Source organism: Muscardinus avellanarius (genome assembly GCF_963383645.1).
Source record: "Muscardinus avellanarius genome assembly, chromosome: 5".
NCBI lineage: Eukaryota > Metazoa > Chordata > Mammalia > Rodentia > Gliridae > Muscardinus > Muscardinus avellanarius.
In genome coordinates, this window is record NC_137790.1 from 50,293,281 (window position 1) to 50,315,048 (window position 21,768).

Here is a 21,768-nt window from a genome sequence, read left to right on the forward strand (position 1 = left end):
TGGTAAACACTAAAGGTCTCTTTCACACACTTGGCCCTTGATGCTTTGAAATTCTCTACTTTAAAAAATTTGTAGGCATCAGGAATGGTGGCATATGCCTGTAATCCCAGTCCTTGAGAGGCTGAGACAGGAGGATTGCAGGTTTTAGGCTAGTCTCAGAAACTTAATGTGACCCTCAGCAACTTAGAGATCCTGTTTAAAAAAAAAAATAGAAAAGGCTAGGGGTCTATCTCAGAGGTAGAGTTTCCCTGGATTTGATCCTCAGTACCAAAAAAAAAGAAAGAAAAAAAATTAAGAAAAATTTTATATCATTTCAAATTTTATTTTTATTTTTATTTTTAATTTTATTTTTAAAAAGATTTTGGTTATGACTTTATTTTTTAATTATTTATTTTTATGTGGATTATATTGAGAATGGCATACATTCAGACTGTGCTTGGTGCCCTCTCCCCACCCCCCACTTCCCCTTTCCCCCTCCCAACAATGAGTGTCCAGGTTGACCATGCTACATTCATACTTAAACACGTATTCAGATGTAGCTCTTCCATTAATCAACCTCAGCCTTCTTCCTCTCCTACCCTTCCATTTCAGCTTTGCTGAGGTTTCTCCTCTATTATCTGGAGTACCTCTGGTATTCCTAATAGTCCCTAGTTTGGGCATATTAGAGTTTGGGCATATTAGAGTTTGGGCATATTAGAGAAGGGATATCCCTTCTCTTTCTGTGCTTGGCTGATCTCACTTAACATAAGAATCTCCAAGTCTCTCCATATTATTGTGAATGACATGATTTAGAGTTGAATAGAATTCTATTGTGTGTATTTCCCATAATTTTTCAATCTATTCATCTGTTGATGGAGACCTAGGTTGGTTCCATATTTTGGCTATTACAAATTGTGCTGCTATGAACATGGGTATGTATGTTACTGTAGTTCTCTGATTTCAGTCCCTTTGGATAGATACCCAGGAGTGGTATAGCCGGATAATATGGTGGATCTATTCTCAGTTTTCTAAGAAATCTCCACACTGATCTCCATAGCGGCTGAACTAGTTTGCACTCCCACCAACAGTGTAAAAAAGTTCCTATTTCCCCACATTCTCGCCAGCATTTGTTGTTATTTGACTTCTTTATGCTTGCCACTCTTATTGGGGTTAGATGGAATCTCAGCACAGTTTTGATTTGCATTTCCCTGATGGCAAATGATACTGAACTTTGGTGCATTTAAGTATGAATGGTACTGACCTTAATGGTCATTTCAAATTTAAAAAATAAAGTTCATAGTTTGATATTACTTTCCTTTAAATAATGCTTCAAGGACAACTATCTGGTAAAGTACACATTATCTTTTCAGGAGATTCTTTTGAACTCTGTGTTTTAAAAAAGCAGTTAAGCCGGGCGTGGTGGCGCACGCTTGTAATCCCCGCGCTTGGGAGGCAGAGACAGGAGGATCGCGCAGGTTCGAAGCCAGCCGCGCGCGCTGGTTTAGGAGACCCTGTTTCCAAATAAAAAAATGTAAAAATAGGTCTGGGAGTGTAGCCCGGAGGTAGAAGGGCTTCCAGGAACCCCAGTACCACCAAAAAAAATAAATAAATAAAAATAAATAAAAAATAAATAAATAAAAATAAATAAATAAAAAAGCAGTTAAACCTTTGTTTAACAGTTGTGAGATCTGAGCAAGTCATTTTACTTCTCTAAACCTGCATCTCAATTAAAAATGAGATAAAATTTCCTTATTCATGGGTATGCTGCAAAACTTAGGTTAGACATTGCATGTGACATGCTTAACATGGTGACTAATCCATGATAATTGTTAAATGAATGCAAATATTTATTTTATTGTATTGCATTGTTGATATTGCAATGGAATCTCCTCTGCACCCACAATAATCAGAAGACAGTGTACCTTTGGGGGACAAGAGATGTTTTGGTCAAGTTCCAGAAATTAAACATCTGTCTTCTGTATGTTCTTATTATTGTAGGTCATGGGGAGTTTCAAAGGTCATGCTCTCCCCGGAAGCTTCTTTTTTATTATGGGTCTTTGGTGGACTACAAAGAGTATTCTGAAGCATCTCTGCAAAAAGCACAAACGGACATGCTATGTAGGTTCCAAAGCATTATTCCATCGGATGGAAATTGTGGAGGGAATCTGTGTAATCATCATGGCTCTCACTGGTGAGTGGACCATTCTTCTCCTCTGTTTTCTTTCTTTCTTTCTTTCTTTCTTTCTTTCTTTCTTTCTTTCTTTCTTTCTTTTTCTTTTCTTTTCTTTTCTTTTTTTTTTTTTTGGTGGTACTGGGGTTCCTGGAAGCCCTTCTACCTCCGGGCTACACTCCCAGACCTATTTTTACATTTTTATTTGGAAACGGTCTCCTAAGCCAGCTCGCGCGGCTGGCTTCGAACCTGCGCGATCCTCCTGTCTCTGCCTCCCAAGCGCGGGGATTACAAGCGTGCGCCACCACGCCCGGCTTCTCCTCTGTTTTCTAACTTTGGGATATTTTCATGTGCAAAACGAAGATTCAATACAAAATCAAGAGATTGCTCAAGTGAATTTCATATTAAAAATATCTCCAGATACCTATTCTAATAGTAACTTCTAGTTCATATAATTGGATAGAAAGGTGATACTTTATACAAAAGCCCATTCCTTAATGAGTTTGTAATAGCAGTTAATTTGCCTACCCAGTAAAGGTGAATTTTCCTTTTTAGAATTGATTGGAGCCTCTGAAATAATTTTTCTATCAATTGTTGCAATGCTTGAAAGAGTAAACTCTATTACATGCCATTTGGCAAATGACATCAAAGTAACCTGGTGGCAGTGGGAAAACTTTAATAATAAATCATTGCTGCTGGGCATTGGTGGTACAAATTTGTAATCCCAGTGCTTGGGAGGCTGAGAAAGGTAGATCTCAGATCTGTAGCCAGCCTCAACTACTTACTTAGAAAGACACTCTGAAACTTAGTAAGATATTGTTTCAAAAATAAAGATTAAAAAATAGGGCTTGGATATAGAATGCCCCTGCATTCAATTGCCAGTACTGCAAATGAATAAATAAATACATAAGTCCTTGCTGACAGGCTGTAGACAGATCCAGGCTGAGGGAGACCTTGCTTCAGGCACTCATACTTTTTTCTTGTTTTCTGAAACGGAGAAAGAATTCAGGCCAGATATTTTCTAAGGACTTTCCACTGCCTATGAGGATTCTATGAAGTAGTCTGTGTTTTTAGAGTCCACCATAGTCTCTCTTTTATAAAAGGCAACATCTCCCATTAGATTTTTTAAATGCTTTCTTTTGGGCATTAAGTCTTTGCTCTGGCTATCAAATTACAGAATGCCCATTTTCAAAGAGAGGAATTTCTGTGCCAGGTTCTGTGGACTAACCAATAAAGTAGCATCTTTGAGAAAGTAAGCTACTTGCATACCTGACTAGACCATGTGCTCTTCTGGACCTTCTCCGTTATTCTTAATTAGAAAAAAAAATGGAATGCTTTAGCATGTTTACTGGGAACTAAAGGCAGCTCCCTTCTTTGTGGCAGCTATTCAAGGACGTGGTATCCAGGAAGGAAGTAATCAGCCTCTATTGGCCTGCTTTTGTATATCCAACCCTCTAAATCATTTAGGATGTACTGTGGTCATTAGATTGGAATGGAACTAAACTTCTCAGCACTGAAGATCTGAAAGAGGTATTTGACTCAGGTGGTTACCTTGGACTGAAATGAACAAGCTGAAGCTCTGATGCAAGGGAAAGCACCAGTGCTGGGTTGTTAGAAAACATCCCAGAGAGAGGACTCAATGACACATGGAGAGAGTAGATTGGAACAGTTGATGGGCGCATCCTCCTCAACCCTCATGCATGCTAGAAAAGGTTATGGAGAGTGTTGCTAAAACTGTGATGTGTTCTTCTACAGGCATGCTTGGGGAACAGTTTATTTCTGGAGGACCTGCTATGATTTTGTATAAAGAAGGCCAGTGGAACGAACTCCTTGAATGGCATCATTTTACCATGTATTTCTTCTTTGGACTTTTTGGAGTGGCCAACATCTTATGTGTCACTGTCAGTTCACTTCCAAGCGCTTTACCCAAGCTTATGTTTTCCAATGCCTTATTTGTGGAGGGTAAGTATGAGTGAGAATTCTTATAGACTTTTCTCTATTTGTGGGCATTTGGATAGGCCTTAATAATAATATACCTTGGGTGTCTTGCTGCAGCTGTGGTTGATAGGGTCATAGATCTAGGCCATAGTTAGATGTTTGGGTGCTCTGTGCTGAATGCCAAAGATATTTCTTTCTTGTTGACACAATTACTAGAACTGAACACACGCAATCAATGGGCTTCATTTGTATTTCACATCTATCTTAAAGAATCACCTGAAAGGCTCTCTTATCTCTTGGTTGTCCTTTTAGGTTATCATTATTTATACTTTAAGCAATGAAAACTGAACCAAGGGTAATGGAGCATGAATAGCACAGAACAGCTTCCACCATCTACTGACTAGTATTTAAAATATCGAAGCTGGGCATGGTGGTGCACGCTTGTAATCCCAGCATTTGGGAGGCTGAGACAGAAGGATTGAGGTTCATGGACAGCCTCAGCTACTTAGTGAGGCCCTCCACAACTCAGTGAGACCCTGTTTCAAAATGAAGAATAAAAAAGTGGGCAGGGGGTGTAGCTCGGAGGTCAAATGCCTCTGGGTTCCATCCCTAGACCCGCAATATATATATACACAGTAGCTGTATGTGTGGTGCATATCTATAATACCAGTATTTGGGAGGCTGAGAAAGGAGGATCATAGGTTCACAGTCAGCCTTAGAAACTTAGTGAGGCCCTCAGGAACTTAGTCCCTGTTTCAAAACAAAAAATAAAATAGGGTTGGAGGCAGGTGTTGCTCAGAAGTAGAATGCTAGTGAGTTCAACCTCCAGTACTACAAAAAATATTGATATAGTAAAACTCTGCCATTACATGATAAGTAGGGTCCCAAATATCCATTCACATAAAAACTTGAGGTCTTAATTTTGAGAGATTAATGAAAAACGATGTTTTGTTTAGTTGGTTTCCCAGAATGGTGTGTGTGTGTGCATTGAGGGGAGAGTGTAACTGATTCATTTTCATTTATTATACATGGAAGAAATAGATTGATTTTTGCACAAGCCCCAGGTAATCAGGAGGGAGTCACTTCCCAATAGGTCCCCTTTACCTCTGAAGACAAAAATTTTTGCCTATTCCTGTTTGAGAATAAGGGTTAAATAGAACAGGGTGCCAACAACCAAAACCATGATTCCTAGTATCTCAATATCTCAAAATATATTCAATATTCTATCTAAATAAAAAAAATTAAGATGAAGCTGGAATCTGTGCATCGAATGAAATAATATAGTTAGTTACTACTACTTAGGAACTTCCAGAGAAACTTGTCATGCCTATGAAAGTCCAACCTTAAGATTTATGTGTGTTTGCTTCTTCCAGTGAACTAGATTTCTTGGAGCAATGGTTTGGCTTCAGCTTATTCATCTGTAATTCACCTTAATTGAGCTTCCCCACACGTGTTATAGCTAATCATCCTATATGGATGATGCATTGATATAGTTAGTTGAAAATGCCATGTTATGTAAGAGGAAAGAATAAAGTCCAGGGAAGAGAAAAGGAGGCTTCGATTGGAAAGATTCCATTCTGAAAAGGCAGTGGTGACTCTACAAATGCATTGCTGAAGGAAGCAGAGGGAACTGCTCTTTTGAAAAATTGTGTGTGTGCATAAAATTCTGTTCAGAGAGAGAGGAAAACGTGCAGTGAATGGCCTCTGGCTGCATTCAAAGAAGAAATTATTTTCCCCCCTCTAATAGCTTTTATCTTCCGCAACCACACTCATGGCCGTGAAACGCTGGACATCTTTGTCCACCAGGTACTGGTCTCTGTCACCTTTGTGACAGGCCTGGTCGCCTTCCTGGAGTTCCTCATCCGAAACAATGTACTTCTGGAGCTCCTGCGGTCGAGTCTCATCCTGCTCCAGGGGAGCTGGTTCTGGCAGGTGAGTTGGGGTTTCCAGTGAATATCCTTGATATCTCTGCATATAGCTTATTATTTCAGGGGGTATTTTTCTCTAGACCCCAGAGACTTCTCTCCAATGTGCTGTTTGTAGTGAGATTGTGGGTCTCTGAAAAGGTGACATTGTTTCAAATGCTTAGTGGGTCATTATCAGAGTAGCTGGGCAGGAAGCCTATGGGCACATCTTAATAACACACCTGAATATCTATTGCATAGGAACCACAAACTGATGCTTTTAGGTCAAAGCAGTTTCTAGTACTAAAGCAGTTTACAGTAATCTTGAGAAATTTATGAAAGAATTATTTATTGAGAACTATATATTGATCGGATCACTGTTCTGGATTTTTATGCACATGTTATTTCTTTTTCTTTCTTTTTTTTTTGGGGGGGGATACTGGGAATGGAACCTAAGGGTATTCTACCTCCAAGCTACAACTCCAGCCCTATTTTTTATTCTTTATTTTGACACAGGGTCTCACTGAGTTGTAAAGGGCCTCACTAAGTAGCTGAGGCTGTCTGCGAACTGCGATCCTCCTGTTTCAGCCTCCCAAATACTGGGACTACAAGTGTGAGCCACCATGCCCGGCAGTACACGTTATTTCATTCATTAGGTGTTATCATCTCTAACTTGCTGTTAAGAAGGTTCAGAGAAACCAAGTTAATGTCTCAGGCTAGGCTCTAAGTCTGAATTTTTCTAACCTCCAAATTCCAGACTCTATCAATTTTAGAATGCCAACTCCTTAGCCTCATATGTTATCAAAACTATAATCTCCAATCAGTGAATATGCATTTTATATACAGTCATAATTCATACTATAATATATACACAGATTTAAAAGTCTGTGGTTTAATTAGGGAAGACTTCTTAGAAGAGATCTTTAGTCACCAGAGAGCAGTAACTTGAAATTATGAAGATTTGGGATTATTTTAGGGATTTGCATTTTACATGAGAAGTGATAGAAAGCCTTGGTAGATGAGAGAAGAGAAATACCATGGTCAAAGCAGGGTGGGAAAATAATGATATTTAAACACGTGAGGGAGTAGAAAGACAATTGAAGAAGATCCTAGGAAGGAGGTCTAGATTCATGGGTTATTTTGAAAGAAAAAATTTATAGGAAAAACTACAAATAGCTTATAATGTGATTAAATTGATAATTGATAAACTTAAGCTTACATTCAGGTATTTGTTAGATTATTTATCATCTACTGGGAACCTAAGTTGAGAAAAGAGAAAGATATATAAAATACTCTTAATGCATCTTTAAATTGAAATTTTTACTATGTAAAAGTAAAACATATCACTATATTCAATATTAAAAAATAACTTAAATTAAAAAAATTTAAAGTGATGAGTTCTGCTTGAGATGACATAGTGATTTTATACCTCAGTGTATCTTATCTACTCCAAATACATAACAGTGTGTTTTATTTTTGTTTTTAAATTTTTTATTTGTGCATTGTAGTCATACATCTTAATGGGGTACAAGATAGTAGAGGCATACATGCACACATTTCTCATTTTCTATTTTGTTGGAGTATAGTTTTTCAAAGAAGTTTCTGAATCCTCTGGATTTCTACACTGTTTGTAATATCTCTTTTCTCATCTCTTATCTTTGTAATTTGGATTGATTCTCTCTCTTTTTTTGGTTAAGATGGCTAATTGTTTATCTTGTAATTGTTTTTGAGAAACCAGCTTTTGATTTTGTTGATTTTCTGTATTTTTTAATTCTCTACTTTATCAATTTCTGCTCTGTTTGAATAATTTCCTGTCTTCTACTGGCTTTGGGTTAGACTTTTTCTGTTTTTCAAGGGCTTTGAGGTCAGTAGGTTATTTATTTGGTGATTTTTTGTACTTTTTATGTGGGCAGAGGTTTTGATATGTTGTATTTCTATTTTTGTTTGTTTCTAGAAATTTCTTGGTTTCATCTCTTACTTCTTCTATGACCTATTCATTGTTCAGTAGTGTGGTGTTCAGTCTCCATATGTTTATGTGGTTTCTCTAGGTCTTCTTACAGTTGATTTCTAGTTTCATTCCATTATGGTCTGAAAAGACACAAGGGATTATGTGCTCACTTTGTGGTTCAGGATGTAATATATTTTGGAGAAGGTTCCCTGAGCAGTTGAGAAAAATATAAATTCTGCTGTAGTTGGGTGGAGTATTCTATATGTGTCTAATAGATCCATTTGGTTTATGGTGTTCTTTAGGTCTGAGGCATCTTTACTGACCTTTTGTCTAGAAGATTGGTCTAACAGTGTGAGAAGATTGTTGAAGTCTCCCAGTATTATTGTACTGGAATTTATTTGTGACTTAATATAACATAGATTTCTCTCACTCTGTAGGTGTGACATGGCATATACAAGGGCAAGTTGTATTATATTCAATGGTGAAGTCTGAGTGAGAAAGGAAGTGAAGTTGTAAATGCAAGAATAGGGTAAAGCCACAGATAGGATCAAATAGAATGAGAGTATGAGTTTGGTAAGGTAGTATATAGTAGAGATTAGAGATAGTGAATATGTAGTAGTATTCTAGTAACCAATGTAGATTATTTAGTATAGTGATATGAAGTAGATTTAAACAAGACAAGAAAAAAGAAAAGAAAAAAAAGAAATGGAATGGAGAGAAGAGATGTACAAGGAAAGAGGCTTGTAAACGGGTGGGGAAGAAAGCAAATAAACAAGTATAACACATACCATAAAAAACAACCACAACAAAATAATGTAACCCTACAAATATATAAATACTCAGCAGGTATGGCCTCCTCAGTCCCCCTCTGTGCAGACACTGAATGCTACTGGCACCTTTCTTGTTACAAGTCTGGTTCTATGAGTCTCCTTCAGTCTATGCAGATGGCTGTTATCAATGGGGCTGGATCTAGTGTTTAGTATAGGTCGCCCTCCATGCTTTCCACCTATGAAGAACATGAGTCTCTCCCTGCCTGCGTAGGTGGTGGGTACCTCTGAGACTAAACCCAGTGTGTACGTAAGAGTCTGTTTTTCACAGCTAGAGCTGGGTTGGTTTGACTTCTCCCCATTCACCACAACTGGGAATACTGTAGTGATCTCAGAGGTGCTCCTAGGGTTCTGAGTCCTGGGGATGGTAGGCCTTTTTGCCTGATTGCTCCTGGGTGCTGCTGTTAATCTGAGCCTCTCCTATGTCTTCACTGTAGACATCACTCTCACCTTCGCCAGGTTGAACCACAAAGTCTCAGACCCTGCAAGTTTATTGCTGGCTGTGCAAGTCCCTGCAGTCATGCTGGGTGGTTTCCTTTGGGAATGGCACGTTCACTTATGGTGTTGTTGAGTGCTTCTCTGGATCTCTGTAGGGCATGGTGAGCTCAGCCACCACTGCTGCAATTCGTAGTCAGTGTTTGCACAGGAGGAACTGGTGGCTCACAAGTGAGCTGCAGCCGCTTACTTCAAGTCAGTGTTTTTTGTTTTTTTCCTGTGGGTCTCTGACAGTCTGGCACAGTGAGGCAAGATAGCACTGCCACGGTGTCCACGGCCAAAGCCATTGGTGGAGGCAGGTGGGGTACTTTTCTGCCTTCTAGCTTTTTTATTTTTTATTTTTTTTGCTGCTTTTCACTTGTGCTCTTTTAAAATTTATTCTTTTTTCTTTTTTTTTTCATGCTGTTTCACAGAAGTAGAGACTTGAGTGTCAGCAGGATATGTGCTGCTTCCCTCGGTTGCCATCTTCCCAGAAGTCAACAGTGTGCTTTCTTATTTTCTTTTTGTGGTACTGGGGATGGAACCCAGGGGATTTCTACCTCTGGGCTACATTCCCAGACCTATTTTATATTTTTATTTGGAAACAGAGTCTCACTAAGTTGCTGAGAGCCTTACTAAATAGTTGAGGCTGGCTTCGGACCTCCGCGATCCTCCTGTCTCAGCCTCCCAAGCGCTGGGATTACAAGTGTGCGCCACCACATTTGGCTCAACAGTGTGTTTTAAAATATAGGAAATAAAAATGAAATTAAGATAAAGAAAAGAAAAAGAAAAAACAAAAAATCATCTATAAAATCATTGCTTAGCTGTAATTAAGCAAAAACCAAAAACGGGGCAGCAGACTTTTGGGTCAGATGCAGAATGGATAAGCAGTATAAAGAAGGGCAGTGCCATTTATGATAGTGCATACCTGTAATCACAGTACTTGGGAGATTGAGAAAGGAGGATTGCAAGTTTGTCATGGCCTCAGCAAATAGTGAGACTCTCGTCAACCTAGTGAGACTCTGTTTCCAAATAAGAAATAAAATCGCTCTGAGGATTTAGCTCAGAGGTAGAATGCCTCTGGGTTCAATTCCTAGAACCACATAAATAAATAAATAAATAAATAAATAAATAAATAAATAAATAAATGCAGTAAAACTAGAAGAGAAACCCAAAGAGAGTTGAATAAAGGAATTACAAAGAGTTGAATGAGTAAAGGTGATTAATGTTCAACTAATAATTAGTGATTAAGCTGTGCTATACCTCAACTGAGAAAAAGTTGGCTTAATTATATCCCTTTGAATAGAGAAATAATGTTTTCATATTTCCCAATAGTTTTCTATAAAGAATTATGTGGTCAATGTCCTTACGGCATAAATCTCTTATGATTTGGAAGTTTTTCCGATGACTGGCTTGTCTAGACTAGTTTTCTGTTTGACCTAGTGGCCAGATTAGATAATTCTGGAGTCTAAAGGAAAAATGAACATTTAATACCAGTGCAAACACACAGGTCGAGAGAAAAATGATGGCTTGGCCATAGCAACTCTTTCTTATGTTTCTCTAAAACAGTCTATAATCTTAGGTGAATCTATTTTCCTTCTATGTTTTATTGATATTTGGGATACATGAGTGTTCATGGCCATAACATTGTCTTAAGCTAAAATCTTATGTTGTGATGTGCTTGTCACCATATATTTTCTCTCTTCATTTCTCCATATGTGACCAACACTAGGGAATAAACCATGTGTTGGAAAAGACCCTAGAAAACACCAACCTAGACTCTTAGAACCTATAATTATGGAGATATTAACTGGAAGAAACTTTGATTGGGACCTGGGTATAGCTCAGTGGGTACAGCTATTGCTCTGGATGTATGAGGCTCCGGGTTCAATCAATAAAACTATTTTAAAACTATGGTCAGGTCATCTACTTTTTATAATGCTTATTAATGATTGTATAATATGCAAGCAGAGGGTTCGATTTCCCTTCCAACTTCTGAAAATAGGCTTCTCTCTGAGGCACTTTACACTTACAAATGCTTTTATGATAATGTAGTCACATTGTACAATTTCAACAAAGAAAAGAAAAATTTTTCATTCCCCTTTATTCTATGCATTGTACTTTTCCTTTCTGCCTGGGAGAGTATTTCAATAATTCACATCTTTCTTTGTCCTTCCCCAATTTTTTCTCATCCTCCTTAATAGCACAGGGACAGAAGGAAATGAGGAAGCTGCTCCTCCTGTTTTCACTTCTGATTACTTTGAAGGGTTGTTTCTTTTGCACTTCCCAGCTCCATTAATTACTCTAACCCCGAACGGATTTCTCCCGGGAAGACCCAGATTCTGAGCCTAAACTAAAACCCAGCCAGCCTTATCTTGCCTTTAAGAAAGACAAAGGTTTGTTTATAAATGCCAAAAAACAATGGTAGTCTGAGTTCTGATGTGGTAGATCAAACTCCTACTTAGGCTTGTGGAGTTAAAACAAATATTTAGCTAATAAGATATTAAACAATTCACATCTATACACTAGAAAGGAGGCCCCTTGCTTATTACCCATTAAAGTCAATAATTATTCACAGTTTAAACGTGATACTAGAGCCGGGCGTGGTGGTGCACGCTTGCAATCCCAGAGCTTGGGAGGCTGAGACAATGAGGATTGCACAGGTTCAAAGCCAGCCTCAGCTACTTAGTGAGGCTCTCAGCAACTTAGTGAGACTCTGTTTCCAAATAACTTCTAAAAATAGGGCTGGGGTGTAGCCCAGAGCCCCTGGGTTCCACCTCCAGTACCACTAATAATAATAATAATAATAATAATAATAATAATAATAATAAATGTGATACTAATGAACCTAAAACTAATCAAAACATGATCTGGAGTGGCATACAAGGTATAGTAAGAAAAAAATCTGAAGGCATTTTTTTATGGAAATCTATGTTAGAAAGCAAATCAGGGCAGCAGATAAAATTATAGCAGGTGATTTTTATAGTTAAAGGAAGATCTAATGAGTTGATTTTGTATTTGCAAGTATGCTAAACTCATTTTTCCATTTAAATAGTTTTTGAGGGGTGGCTTCTTGGGATTTTTTATATACAAGATCATGTCATTTGTAAATGTAGATAGTTTCACTTTCTCTGTTCCAATGAATGTGTTTTATTTTTCTTGTTAATTGCTCTGGCCAGAATTTCCAGTACAAAGTTCAACAGTAGAGATAAAAGTAGACATTGTTATGTTGTCCCTGGTTTTAGGGAAAGTTTTTAGTCTTTCACCGTTGAACAAAATATTATCTTTGGCATTTATTTATTTTAAAATATTTTTGTGCTCTAATTTTGAAATATCAGAATGAAACTGAACAATATAGAGCATTAAGATATTCTGAAAGTCCACCCATCCCCACCCAGAGATGAACAGGTTGTGCATTTTGAACATTTATTATTACATGTCCATTTAGAATTAAAAAAAAAAAACAGGGCTTGGTACTTACTGTTTATGTAACTAAAATAAGCAAGAAAAACTGATGTTTTGTCTGTGACAACTCAGCAGGAGTTACCTCAGTTACCGAGTGTTTTGAAGAATATGGTTGATTATTTAATATGTCCTCTTTTGTTTGTTTGTTTAAAATTACAGATTGGTTTTGTCCTGTATCCCCCCAGTGGAGGTCCTTCATGGGATCTGATTGATCACAACAATGTTATGTTTCTCGCCATATGTGTCTGTTGGCATTACGCAATGGCCTATATTATCATTGGAGTGGATTATGCTTTTTTCACCTGGTAAGTTGTGAATTTTTTCATGCAAGCTATACCCCATGGTATAGTATCATCAACATTTTAAAGTGTTGAACATAAAATTTAAAAGGGGATTTTATTTCTACCATCTCATGAGACGTGGTGTCATAGCAAAAAATTATCTGCAAACACAAACATTGCCAGTTGAATGTACTGGTTTAAAGTTGGAATAGCTCAGTGGGGCATGGTGGTGCACACATATATCCCAGTACTTGGGAGGCTTACATGTTCTCGGTCAGCCTCAGCAACTTAGTAAGGCCCTCTGCAACTTAGTGAGACCCTGTTTCAAAATAAAGAATAAAAAATAGGGCTCGGAGTGCAGTTCAAAGGTAGGATGCTACTGGATTTAAATCCTAGTGCCAAAAATAAATAAATAAGTTGGGACAGCTCAACATTGTCTCTATTGTCCCTTTCACCCATGCATCATCCTTTAGGACATTCTTCTGTGCATCCATGTCTTCTAAGGTCTTCTGTTTTCTCTTTGAATGATGTGCTTCCCCCAGTGGATGAGGTTTTGAATGCTGGGCTCACTATTTACTATTTACTTTTACTTTTACTTACTTTTACCACTTACTTTGTACATGCACTTTAATTATAGCACCTCTAAAGCTTGGAGACTTTTTTTTAAGGACGTGTATTAGTCCCATTAAATTTAAGCATCTGGTTAATTTGAAATTAATTCTAATATTTCCAAAACGTGAATGATACATTATTTTTACAAGAATCCTAATACATTGTTTCATAAGCAGACAAGGGACAACATAATTGATAAGAACACATATTCCTAGCTTTGCTTCCTCTTGATTCTATACCATCGGGTCCTTTGCTTGATCACAGTAAGTCTCAGCTTTGTTGCTTAGAAATTGGGCAAAATAAACTGCCATGTGCATGTAAGTAACTGTCATTAAACTACATTATGATGTGAGACTATAATGTACCAATAAAAGCATAAAAACAGAAATCACCTCAAAATAAAAAAGACAATGGAAATGGAAAAAAGAAATTGGGCATAATATTATCTAAATGATATCATGTATTTAAACTGCTCAAGACAGAATAAGAGCTCAATAACTGTCAAGAACTTGCTGTTAATGGTAGTTATCTTCCTCTCCTCTTCCAACTCCTTCTTGTTTGGTATAAAAAATAAATGAAAGAAGTTAGACTCTGTCCTAGTGGAATTATGTAGTTTGAACTAAATTAGAGAGATAGTCAAAATACAGTGCAACAACTGGAAATAGAAGGACAAAGCACTGTGGGAGCTCACAGAAGGCGTCCCACAATTCAGTTAAACTGCAGGCTGGGAATGAGAGTGCACACCCGTAATCACAGTGCTTAAGAGGCTGGGACACGAGGATTGCAGGTTCAAGGACAGTCTCGGCAGCATAGTGAGACTCTCAGCAATGTAAGGAGACCTTGTTTCAAAACAAAAAATAAAAAGGGTAGGGTGTAGCTCAGAGGAAGCATGCCCTGAGGTCCAGTACCCAGTACCACTGACAAAAGAAAAAAGAAGAAAAAAATTAATCTATAACTTGAAGAATGAACAGGAATAAAAAGGACTGATCTTGGTTTCTCTCTGTAAAGTATGTAATGCCAAACCACAGTTGACTTGGCTGATGACTGTTATCAGAAATGAAGGCTCCAGCACCTAATCCTTCACACTTCAGTGCTGATTGTAATGTTCTATATCCACAGGGTTCAATATAGTAGCCACTTGCTGTTCAGCACTTGAAATAGGGCTAGTACCACATTCATTTTAGTTATTTAGCACCCTTGTGTGAACGGTGGCTACTATTTTGGATGCTACACAACTAGCAGTTTCTCTAGATTCCTAGAATGCAGTAGCTGCTTGTAGGCCCTGTGGGGTTTCAGGCTGTGCTGGATCCAGCTTTGCACTCTCTCTAGACATGGGCCTGAGGTCCCCTTCATGCTCTATGCTGCTTTGTGCTTTCCTGCTGAGGTAGCTCTGGCCCTGGGGCTCTGATTGAAGAAAGATTCCGTCTCAATCCCAGATGTTTTTGATAGGCTTTGGGTCAGCCCACTTTGGTCTGTAGTTTCCTCCTCCTAGAGCTCAAAGTTGCTTGTAGTACTGAGAAATTGTCTTTTCCACTGCCTGACTTCTATTAGTCCTACCTAGTTCACTCTCCCACAGCATAGGCCTGAGCTTATTTTTACGGCTAGCTCTGCCACCAAGTGAAACTTGACTTCTTCCCCTGTTGTTCTAGGCTGACATCTGGGCCTCGTCTCCTCAGGGGCTGGGCTGCTTCTGGGAACAGTGCCAGAATTCAAGGAAATGCTCTGCCTCATGTCAGCTCCCCTCCAGAGTCAAAAGAAGACTATGGTCTCTTCCTGTTTCAAAAATCTTCAGATGCCTAATGAACGCTTATCCACTTACCGTTTTCTAGAAAACAGAAACTTCACTTTTAACTTGAACTCTTTCCACTTCCCACCACATGTCATTCTCATTGATTTGACCAGGCTGTTCCTTCTACCTGGTACATACACATTAAATGCACATCTCTCCTATGAAAGCGTCTGTGATTCTTCTAGCTTTTTTCTTTTTCCTGAGTGTTTGATGGCACTTTAGTCTCCACCAGGCATTTTAACTGTTACGTTCTATTTTATGATGACTCCTAGCTCATGTGTGACTAGCTTTTCATCACTGAAACAAAAACCATTTCAAGCAGGCAAGATTTATTTTAGCTCACAGTTTCAGAGGTTTTAGTCCATGGGAAGCTGGCTCCATTGCTTTTAGGTCTGGTGAGGCAGAACATTAACCTCATGGTGACCAGTAAGCAAAGAAAGAGAGAGAGAGAGGAAGCAGCAGGGGTCCCAGTAAACCCTTCAAGGCCATACCCCCAATAACCTACTTCTCTAACTCGGCCCTACCTCCTAAAGATTCTCAATAGATAGTGCCATCAGCTGGGAACAAAGCCTTCCACACAGGAGTATTTGAGGATATATAAGATCCAAACTATATCATTCAGTCTTTGGTCCTCCAAAGGCTCATGTTTGTCTGACAATGCAAAATACATTCAATCCATCTCTAGGAGTCCCAAAAGTTTTAAGTTGCAACATTGCTAAAAAATTCAAGTTTCAAAATATCCCCTGAGATGAAGGAAATCTCTTTTTTTTTTTTCTCAGTACTAAGAATGTCACTAAGTTGCAGAGTGCCTCACTAGGTAGCTGAGACTGGCCATGAACCTGTGATCTTCCTGTCTCAGACTCCCAAGTACTGGGATTACAAGTGTGTGCCACCATACCCAGCTGCAAGGCAAACTGTTAGCTGTGAGCTTCTGTAAAATTAAAAACAAACTTATATACTTTTTTCTCCTGAAATGCATATACTTTCTACATACAAAGACATGGAGTAAACATCCCTATTCTAAAACAGAGGAATAGAAGAATACGATGAAAGGATTGGATCAAGACAAGACCAAAACCTAGTTGGGAAAATATTCAGTCCTTTAGCTTCATGTTCAACATCTGGGGCACATAATACCCATGACATGAGCTGCAAAGGGCTTGGGCCATGCCACCCCTGGGCCAACTGGTACATCATGAGCAGTCCTCACTGTCCTCATTCCTATCTGCATTCTGGTTTTCTGAGCTCCCACCAGAATAACCCATTAAACTACATTTATAGCAGTGTAGGCTTCTTTTAGCCTGCTTCTCCACACTTATTTCAAATTAAAACCACTAACCAGTTCAGAATACTTCTGAACCATGTTGTCAATTTGAGTTGCAGCAACAACCCGACCTCTTGGTGCTGGTTATCTGGGTTAGTCAGCTTTCCATTACTGTGACAAAATGCCTAAGAAAAACAACTTAAGTTGGAAAGGTATGTTTTGACTCGCAGTTTTAGTCAGTGGGCAGCTGGATTTGTTGCTTGTAGGCCGGTGGTGAGGCCAAACATTATGGTGGGCAACACAAAGTGGAGTAATCCGCTTACTGCAAGGTGACCAGGAAACAGAGACAAGACAGGGGTGGGGGGCAGGTGTCCCAACACATCATTTTTCAAGGACATGCCCCAAATAACCTATTTTCTCCAACTAGGTCCTATTCCTTAAAGGTTCCATAGCTACCCAGTAGTGTCAATCAGCTAGTGATCAAATCTTTAACACGGGAACTTTTGAGGGACATATAAGATATAAGCCATGGCAATTCATGTATGTTAGTTTTATCTGCTAGCTAGGTTGTGTAACAGACCCTTTATATATGTCAACACCTCTTGAACTACTGCCAAATAAATAGTAGATGTTCGCTGACATGAGTTTGCTGTTTTAATATATCTCTTTTTCAGAACTACTTAAATATTGGCTACATTTACTTCTAAACATTTTTTGTTTGTCTATTTTGCTTTCATATTGCTCTTGGAGAGCTAAGACCAAAATTTTAAATTTTCTGACCTATTTTGATATAAATTCAAGCAATACTTAAAAAAAAATCTTGACAATTGAGTAGTGCCATTCACTGAGGTCATATGGCTGGCTAATTCTGTCCTGAATTTTAGGCTAACGAGCCTTGGAAATCTGCTGTCACAGCTTGACCATGGGGTGATTTGCAATTCACCCATAAGTGATGAAGTGTTAGAACATATCAGATTTGTTTGACATAGTGCAAGGACTGCAATAGAAACGCAACTATAGTATGGAACTACTGATCCCAGACTCTCTGAAAGATGAACTGTACTTCCCAGCTTTTCAGAATAATGGTTCAAAGATTGGCACATTCAATTCCACATCTGCGGTCTTGATTATAATAGCTCATAAATGAGACTTATCTGTTTGGGACTCATTACATATTTTACTCTATCTCATATTTAAACACCACTGTTGCACAGAACTATTTCTCCTCCTCTTCTTCTCCTCCTCCTCCTCCTCTTCCTCCTCCTCCTTTCTTCTTCTTCTTCTTCTTCTTCTTCTTCTTCTTCTTCTTCTTCTTCTTCTCCTTCTCCTTCTCCTCCTCCTCCTCCTCCTCCTCCTCCTCCTCCTCCTCCTCCTCCTCCTCCTCCTCCTCCTCCTTCTTCTTCTTCTTCTTCTTCTTCTTCTTCTTCTTCTTTTTCTCCTTCTTCTTCTTCTTCTTCTTCTTCTTCTTCTTCTTCTTCTTCTTCTTCTTCTTCTTCTTCTTCTTCTTCTTCTTCTTCCTTCTTCTTCTTCTTCTTCTTCTTCTGGTGGTACTGGGGTTCCTGGAAACCCTTCTACCTCCAGGCTAAACTCCCAGACCTATTTTTATATTATTTTTATTTGGAAACAGAGTCTCCTAAGCCAGTGAGACTGACTTCGAACCTGCACGATCCTTCTGTCTCTGCCTCCCAAGCATGGGGATTACAAGCGTATGACACTACACCCGCCACAGAACTATTTCAAGAGTCCTTTTCTATGTGCAGGGAAATTTTGCCCAATACAGTTAGTTTTCCAAGCAGTGATTCAAGTGAACCCTTTTAAAAAACAAAATAGAGATGCCCAAATTCCTTCATATGATAGCTTCTTAGAAAGGTACAAATCAGTTCTAATCTTTCTCATAGTACTTGGAGACAATGCATAGGAAGACAAACACAGACATGCCCTGACACAGGTTCCTGGAATTTACACCATTTGAGTAACCAACAATTTTTTTAAATGTCCTGGTTTTGTTTATTACACCATCCTCTCAATCCAAGTGGTAATTTCTGCAACTGCAAATTAGGATTTATAGGTGGCATATATAGCCTGGCAAAGGGCCTGAATACATTTCAGCTTGGTGACTTGTAGCAACAGCAGAAACAACGCAGAAAGGCGGAATAGTAAATAGGAAGACCTTAGCGTCTACAGTAACAATTAATTTTTAATAACCAGCCACGAATTGTTTTATTTTCCATGAAAGTCTTCCAGAATAAATCAATCAATTATTTGATTAATCCACTTTATTTCACATGTATGGAACTTGTGCAATGTGTGAGTAACATGGCTTTTGAAACATTTTAATTGTCACAGAACATTAGCCTATCATGAGCACAGTGGCTAGAAAGGTTGATAACACTGGGAGGAAGATCAACAGTCAATAAACAAAGCAAATGATTTTGAGCAGCTTTTCTTGGTCTTGAGTCAACACATGTCACTGCCATTGTTCAATTATTATTATATACTGGGGGGATTAATGGTTAGTTCAAACTGTCTATACAATTAGCCTATGTGAGTAGGTGAATGGTGTGAATGCTTGGTATACTATCTCAAGGTTCAAAAACTTACTAAATGTACATTGATTCACTATTATGTATCATAGATTGACAGTCTCCAGCAAGGTAAGAGCAGTAAATAAGATCAAGTTTTTGTTCTTATGATGCTTTGGTGAAATCCAGAGCACAAGTAAAGATGTGAAATAGTAAAAAGCTAAGTCAGAATTCATCAGGAGAAGAAGGAAGGCAGAAAATAAGGATAAAATACACGTTAGATGGAAAAGGTTTTCATAAGGGAGAAGTTATTTCGATGATTAGATTTATCAATACTGTTTGCACAGCCCTATGTAATTCTGGAAGTACTGTTTTATTGATTGTAGTATGGCCACAGTACAATATCCTTATGCTATTCGTGCACAGAAATAGCTTTTCACAGTTTTTGTTAATAATCTCTCTCTCTCTCTCTTTCTCTCTTCTCTCACATCAGAGAAGTAGAAAGCCTGCTGAGCTTTTGCCACTAAGAAGCTTCAGATCCTCCAGTGCCAATAATAATAATTACCACTCCCTGCAAACCTACAGTATAGTGTCTATTAAACTATGAGAACAGTGACAGGGTGGAGGGTACCTCCCACTCTTTAATTCGCGATGGGCAGGCCTACCATGTGCAACTGAGCAGCTTGTCTGTGAAGGAGCTGGCCCTAGGGAAGGAGATGACTTCCTGCTCTTCCTTTACAGGAGCGGGCATTCTATTGCCATACACAGCTGGGTGTAGCTTTGATGCAGAAGCTCACTGAATCTCAGTTTGGTCTGGGCTTGTCGCAGCCCATAAGATTCTTTGTTTTGCTTTAGAAATAATCAAATTATCTTCTGATGCCTAAGTAAACAATCATGCAATAAATGTGAAAGGCACACTTTATCTCTTTGCTCATACTCTGCTTTAATCTATAAAATTTCTTATAATGCCAAAGCCAAATAGAAAGGATTATTTTTGAGGTTTCCTCCCTCATTTGCTTAAAGTTGCCGGAAGTCGTTGCATATAGATACATCTCGCTCTGAATTCTTGTTTTAGACATCATCTAACCAGAGCTGATTTCATTTTTCCTCAGGTTGGTGAAATATAGACTTAAGAGGCTCTGTCCCTCTGAAGTTGGACTCCTGAAAAATGTAGAGCGAGAACAAGAATCAGAAGAAGAGATGTGATGTTGATAGGCATCTCGTCTGTCTAGACAAATCGTTTCCCTTTCCCATTGTTTTTGTTCATGGTTTTGTTTTCTAAACTTTTTTTAGGCGAACAAATGGTTGAAAATGACTCTCAGTGTTTCATTCCCAATAATGGCAAATAATTTGAGTTTAAATGTTTTATTTTAGCTTTGAAACTACTTTGGCAGTAAAATGATTTTGCACATTGGGTATATCATGACATGCAGGGGCTAAGGAGACTTTTCACACATCATGCATAGTTTTATGCCCAAACTATGAAAATTATTTGCTTTCTTTGCCTGGGCTTGCCACCATTTGTAACTCATGGAACATGGGATTATACTTGTTCATCTTGCTGCTGCAACAAGAAATAAATAAATTGCATGTACCATGGTGCAGAAATCTCAAATCCTTCGTTTTTGTTATTGAGCTACACCTCACTCTTACATGCCACAAAAGAAGTTGCATGACATGGAAATTCGCTTTGGTGAGACATCTCTCTGTGAAGTACCTGAGTTCTTCCCTGACAAAAGTAGACCAGAAGTCCCCTGGAGGAGTGTGATCTTTCTTAGAGATTAAAAGTGACCATTTTCAGGGCACATGGTCCCATAAGAGACTGGGAAAGAAGAGTTGTGTTAACTATAAGAATAAAAAAGGCATCACACCACAGCATAACCACCACATTTTATCTTTTGTTAAAACAGGTGAAAGTTTAAAATAAAGAAAGGCATGTCACACATGTATGGCATGGCACACACCTGTAATCCCAATACGTGGGAGACTGAGATAGGAGGATTGAAGTTTCAAGACCCCCCAACCCCAGCAACTTAGTAAGACTCTCAGAAACCTAAATAGACCCTGTTTTAAAAAAATTAAAAAAGGATAAGGATGTGGCTCAGAGGTAGAATACCTTCTAGGTTCAATTCCCAGCATCATAAACAAAAAAAACAAGGTTGCTTCAGTGGAGACTCACCTTTTTAAAATTCTAGATCTACAATTAGCCAGCCTTCAGGTCTCTAGTAATCACCTTGTCCTTCTCTCTAATGTGAGGACATTGAATTGACTGAATCATGGGATCATTCTTTCTGGTGGTTGCACTGTATGACTCAAAGCAGAAGCATATGTCAGCTAAGTTAGTCAGAAAGGCCAGTCTCGGTCACCATAGGAAAAGAAGGACTGCAGGAATCCTGCAGGGAAGGATGACCCAAATGTAGAGGAAAGGAGGAAGTCTGTGGGCAGCTGGAGCTGAATCATGGGCAGCTAAGTCCTGAAGGCTCCTGGCATCCCAGAGCACTGACAAGTGCAGCAGCTGCCCTGTGTGGTGTATATCACAGTGGCATTAAAGAGCAAGGTGACCAGATTCTTCAGGTCTAAGAACTGGACACAGTC

The 21,768-nt window shown here is 38.6% G+C and overlaps 1 protein-coding gene across 1 annotated transcript; it reads left to right on the forward strand.

Moving 5' to 3' along the window:
* Nucleotides 1–1,980: 1,980 nt before the first annotated feature.
* On the forward strand, nt 1,981–20,379 carry LOC308263158 (transmembrane protein 45A-like; the record flags this gene model as incomplete). Its single annotated transcript, XM_080696034.1, has 5 exons — nt 1,981–2,170; nt 3,905–4,111; nt 5,835–6,019; nt 12,865–13,010; nt 20,286–20,379. 5 exons carry the CDS (start codon nt 1,981–1,983, stop codon nt 20,377–20,379), a joined length of 822 nt encoding a protein of 273 aa, XP_080552160.1.
* Between the last annotated feature and the right edge of the window lie 1,389 nt (nt 20,380–21,768).